The sequence below is a fragment of the Aptenodytes forsteri genome, unplaced genomic scaffold (assembly GCF_000699145.1).
Source record: "Aptenodytes forsteri isolate BGI_AS27 unplaced genomic scaffold, ASM69914v1 Scaffold47, whole genome shotgun sequence".
Classification (NCBI taxonomy): domain Eukaryota; kingdom Metazoa; phylum Chordata; class Aves; order Sphenisciformes; family Spheniscidae; genus Aptenodytes; species Aptenodytes forsteri.
Window position 1 is genome coordinate 193,504 of NW_008794731.1, and position 5,289 is coordinate 198,792.

General features: G+C 43.4%; 1 protein-coding gene across 1 annotated transcript in view; it reads left to right on the forward strand.

Moving 5' to 3' along the window:
* Positions 1-5,289, forward strand: part of PRPF6 (pre-mRNA processing factor 6) — a 44,657-nt gene that overhangs the window by 18,658 nt on the left and 20,710 nt on the right. The window contains exons 6-11 of the mRNA XM_009273930.2: positions 432-600; positions 1,389-1,507; positions 2,169-2,247; positions 3,197-3,373; positions 4,211-4,366; positions 5,076-5,170. Coding sequence (XP_009272205.1) covers positions 432-600; positions 1,389-1,507; positions 2,169-2,247; positions 3,197-3,373; positions 4,211-4,366; positions 5,076-5,170 — 795 coding nt within the window. The remainder of the gene's footprint in view (positions 1-431; positions 601-1,388; positions 1,508-2,168; positions 2,248-3,196; positions 3,374-4,210; positions 4,367-5,075; positions 5,171-5,289) is intronic.

The window sequence follows — 5,289 nt, forward strand, 5'->3', positions numbered from 1 at the left end:
GTGCCCTTGCGCTGGGGCGGTTCTGTCGGCTGTGCCCTGGGAAATTACCGTCCGGTTGAGTGGGGGGTTTCTGAGGAGCCCCAGTCGCCCCGGCCCCCACCCCCTAGTGCCTTACAGCCTGCAGGATCAGCTTTTTTACCGTGTCTAACCGAGAGAGACAGTTTAGAAGAGGAAGCCTTCTCTTGGTACAAGGTGGATGGTAGAGCGGTGAGCTGGGCGATTGCAGTGTCGTTGTAGATAAAGTTCCCCCCTCTATATATTTTTCCCCCCAGGCTTTACGGACGGTAGGGATGGGGACTGGCTGATGCCATTCTTGCAAAAGAATGGTATTTTTATTTGTCTGTTACAAGTAATAATTTTGACAGACCGCCTGCGTAACAAACAGCGGGGCTGCAGCGTGCTAAATAGCTGCTACTGGTTTATCAACACAGAGCCACAGGTTTCACCACCCGCTCTGACATTGGCCCTGCACGTGATGCCAATGACCCCGTGGACGATCGTCATGCTCCACCGGGGAAGAGAACTGTTGGGGATCAGATGAAAAAGAATCAGACGGCCGATGACGACGACGAAGACTTGAACGACACCAATTATGATGAGGTGACGAGATTTTCATCATCCTGGAGATGTTTTTCCCCAGGTGGAAGAGGAGTCCCTTAGCTCCCCGCTCTCTTGCTGTGAAACCCCGTATCAGCTGAGGTTTCAAGGCCAGAATTTCCTGTAGTTTGCTGGCAGCACTTCCTTTTTTTCTTTTTTTTTTTTTAATTGAGACCTCATTATACGTAATGGCATAGTGCTTGCAGATTTTTGTTGTGGCGTCGATCCACGTCTTGTGGTTTAATTATCTATACAGAGCCCTGGGAGTCTTGGGAAGAGATCCATAAATAAAATATTAGTTTAAGTACTTTGGGGGATGTATTTTGTATTCTCCTGCACAAAGGAAATCTAAGCTCTTGTGCTTTGATATATATTTGTCTTTATGTGGCCTGTGTAGTCTCGCGTCTTTAAACCCCACTTTGGTTAGTTAAATGTTGCGTTATTCTTTTTGTTTGCTTTCAGTAGTTTAAAAAAAAAGTGGTTAATGGAAGAAAATGGCCTTTCTATACTGGGACCTCATTTATTGCTTAATAAAAGCAATTTTGAAGCAGTTTTGCTTTTGAAATGGTGTGGGAGAGTAAACGCTAGGGGTGGTAGAAGAAAGCTGCTTTTATTTAGGGACGTGTTAGTCTGATGCAGTCTTGTTAGAAGTAGCCCGCTCATCCGTTTTCGTTGTTCGGGGGGACTGTTGGCCGTAGCAGGAACGTAACGGGAGCTTTAAACTGAGGATACTGCTTTTTTTTTTTTCTTTTTTTCCTCTTTTTTTCCCCCCCCTCTCTCTCAATTCTTAGTTCAATGGGTACGCTGGGAGCCTGTTCTCAAGCGGTCCCTATGAAAAAGACGATGAGGAAGCAGATGCTATTTATGCGGCTTTGGATAAGAGGATGGATGAACGCAGGAAAGAAAGAAGGTAGGATAAATTACAACGCGGGCGTGGAGTGTTTTCCTGTTAGTTTGTGTTTTAGAGTTTTCCTCTACCTCTTCCACTTTCCGGTTCGGATTTGTCCTTGTCTGCTGGGTCCGTTTTCAGAAGCGTACGCAGTTTTTATTTGTTTCAATGCCGTACCTTTGACCCTGTGGCTCCAAGTTTTACGGACGATGGGTATTTTGCGCAGCTTGCTCTGAGAGTCGATGTGGTTGAATTGCTTCGCTGTAGTTCGTTAAGATTCACTGCAGTTCATTAAGATGACGTGGGGCGATGCCGAGTGACTGGTTTTGACACATCGCATACTGCACAGCGCGCTGGAAGTTGTTAGAAAAGTCATGTAATGCAGGTGCCTTGTAAATCGGTGAGTGTTACCTAACTTGTTAAACTTGCTACCTGGTCTACAGGTCAGAGGGCGTTAAAGGCTGACGTTCGCTTGGTTGGAGACGTCTGTTTTTGCACTACAATATTGTCTTATTTGATAAGGCATCTCTGTCATAACGTTGATAATCTAAGCTTGGAAATAATGCCTTTTTTTTTAAATGCCTTAGCTCTGGTCAAACACATTTTTCTGTAATATCAACGCTTTGTTTAAAGACTTGCCGAGTGTTACTTTGAGCATAACCTCAGTACTCCTTTTCCTAAGGGAACAACGAGAAAAAGAGGAAATAGAAAAATACCGTATGGAACGACCCAAAATTCAGCAGCAGTTCTCAGACTTGAAAGTAAGGAAAAAATGTCTGAAATGTGACTTTTATCTTTATGGCACAGGAGAGGTGGACGTATGTTCTGCATTTCTTTGCTCAGATTTTGTGTGTTAGCAAACGAGTACTTTGCTATTCTCCAGATTGGAGTTACTTTCTGTTGGAAAAATAAGTAAACGGGTACGAAGCTGGCAGCTGGTGGTGCGGAAGATCATCTTGCTTTGAAGCTCTCTCCGGTGCTGCAGTATAATTTTCAGTCGGTTGCAGTGGCACGGTTACAGACAGTGTAATCGGTAGGGCCGATTTAAATCGGAGTGGCGATGGAATCTGCAGTAAGTGATAAAGCAATGTTGTCTCTACCGACAGCGCCTTTCAGAGTTGCGCTCCGTTGGTGGAAGCGGGTGTTTATCAGCTACTTCGTAGGGATATGGGAGAACACAGCGATTCTGCCTGTTGAGCACTTTTCTTGTGGATATACAAGGTGGTGAAATTCATGCAGATTTTGATCCTAGGCTTTTGTTTTGTGCTTTACCTGTGACTTCACATCAGTGCTTGAGAAGGCGCTGCACTTCTGTTTTTGAGGGACTGGTAACTCGTTGGTATTGGAGCAGTAGTTGAGCAGGATCTCCTGACTCTCAATCTTCTTTTAAATAAAATGTATTGTTTAAGCTATTGTCTAATGATTAGTAATAAACCAGTCAATGCTGCAGGCACTGAGATTAATCTGAATATTTGTAGCATTGAATAATAACAAAATCGTTTTGGAATCTCAGTCTGGACTAAAGCCAAATTCTGATTAAATGCATCTAATTGTTTTGTACGTTGGATTAGAAAAAAATCTGACCTTTGACCTTTAAGTGTTCAATTGATCTTAAATTCTTTCAAGAGAAAAAAACCTATTAAGGAATTAGAGCTGTTAAAAAGAACAAATTTCTACAGGAAATAACGGTGACAACTCCTGTTTGAATAGCGGAAGCTGGCAGAGGTCACAGAAGAAGAGTGGCTGAGTATTCCAGAAGTTGGCGATGCCAGGAACAAGCGTCAGAGGAATCCTCGTTACGAGAAGCTGACTCCTGTACCCGACAGCTTCTTTGCAAAGCATTTACAGTCAGGGGAAAATCACACTTCTGTGGACCCACGCCAAACGGTGAGCACGAAAGCAAAGCTGGTGACGATGTGATCTGTACTTTATAATTAGAGACGAGGGTTAACCCGTGCATTCATTAGTGGGATTTGGAAGAAAAGGTGCTCGACCAAAAAACTTGGTGTAGTTTGTGAGTCTGTCGAAGGAATTGCTGGATGTTAAACTCCTGCGCTTGCACTCCAGTAAGTGCATACCCATTACCAGAGAAAACTTGAGGATAGGCAGGGAGAGCCTGGTTCTTGTGTTGAAAAGAAACACTTTCTTCCATTTTTCTTTTCTCTGGCTGTGAAATGGTGATAATGAGTTTTGGTGAGCAGAACCAACGCCTGTTTCTGTTATGACAACGTTTTGCAAAAATGGAACAGAAAATAAAGTTCAGTTTCACCTAATGGTTTAGCTGAACTCTGAAGCAATTGTGTTAAAAATTATTTGTCTAATTGTCAACGGGAAATTAAGTAATTTAGCTTGTTGCTGCATCGCCGCAGGCTACTATTGTCAGGCAGTTACAGGAGAAGCTGACTGGCACTGGCTGTCCATGGGATGACTTTGTAGGTACTCTTGTTTGAATGTGCTAGGTTTAGATGCTTGCGCTCAAATTTTTCACTTTCTTGTTAGGTATTTCACTGACTTGACTAAACTTGCATAATTGCCTACGGATTTACAAAACCTGTATGAGAAATGTCTCATTATTCAGGGAAGCACTGTCATAGAAGTACCTATGGGGTTTTGGCATCTCTGTCCTGTAGCCGTTGGAGAAGAGCAGATCAGCCAACAGCCCGAATTATTTTTGAAATCTCAGAAGAGTTTTTAGGAATGTATTTCTCTCGCTCTTGTTTTTAGCAATTTGGTGGATTGAATACTCCGTATCCAGGGGGCTTGAATACTCCGTACCCAGGAGGAATGACACCAGGCTTAATGACACCTGGGACAGGCGAATTGGATATGAGGAAGATTGGCCAAGCCAGGAACACCTTGATGGATATGAGGCTAAGCCAGGTAAGGATGTGGGAAGGGCAGGATCTGTCACGGGTATACCTGGGGTTGGTGGTGTGCTGCTATTTAAGACCTGGTTTTAGAAAAGTCTTTCATTCTCTTGGGTGTTAGAAGAAACGTCTCAGCTGTGAAATAATTTTGTACTCCTCCTCCCCAAATCTCGTGCCCCCTACACTAGTAGAATTTCCTGAGAAATAACAGTTTGTCCCTGGAAGTCCTGGTCGTTATGGGAGAAGAGACCGCCCTCTTGTACCAGAGGTGGACCTCAGGTGAACAGCGCTGGTAGTTTTACCAAGGGTAGCATGTCTTCTACCCTGTGTAGGGATGCAGGACAAAATGCTGAACAATACTACTCTTAAATTGTTGTTGACTTCTGTTCTTTTTCATTGATTTTTCCCATCTAAATCTGGTCTAAACTAAAAAGATGGGCTTTAGCTGGCAGGGCTGCAAGACCTTTTGGTGACTGAAAGCCAAGCTGCTTGTTTTCTGGATTTTCAGTGGTACTAAATTTTTAATGTTAAAATCATGTGTTTTAGGGGTGGAAAAAAGCTAATAAGCAAGGCTTGGTGTTTTCCTCCTTCCTTGGTTTTGGTAACAGATGAATGCCTAGGTTTCTTGTGTCGCTGCAGTGTCTTTTCCAGTCTTTAATGTGCGCAGGCAGACTGTGGGGCTATGAATGGTCATTTCAGTAGCGCTGACTTTACTTTCCCAGGTGTCGGACTCTGTGAGTGGCCAGACTGTAGTGGACCCGAAAGGATATTTGACGGACTTGAATTCGATGATTCCCACACATGGAGGAGATATCAAGTAAGTTTAAGAAGGATTAACTGATTTATCCTCTTAGTAATGGCTGTGATCCTGCATATAAATGGAAATCTGTCTGAGCGGGTGGCTTTCAGCTACAATTTAATTTGTAAAAGATGATA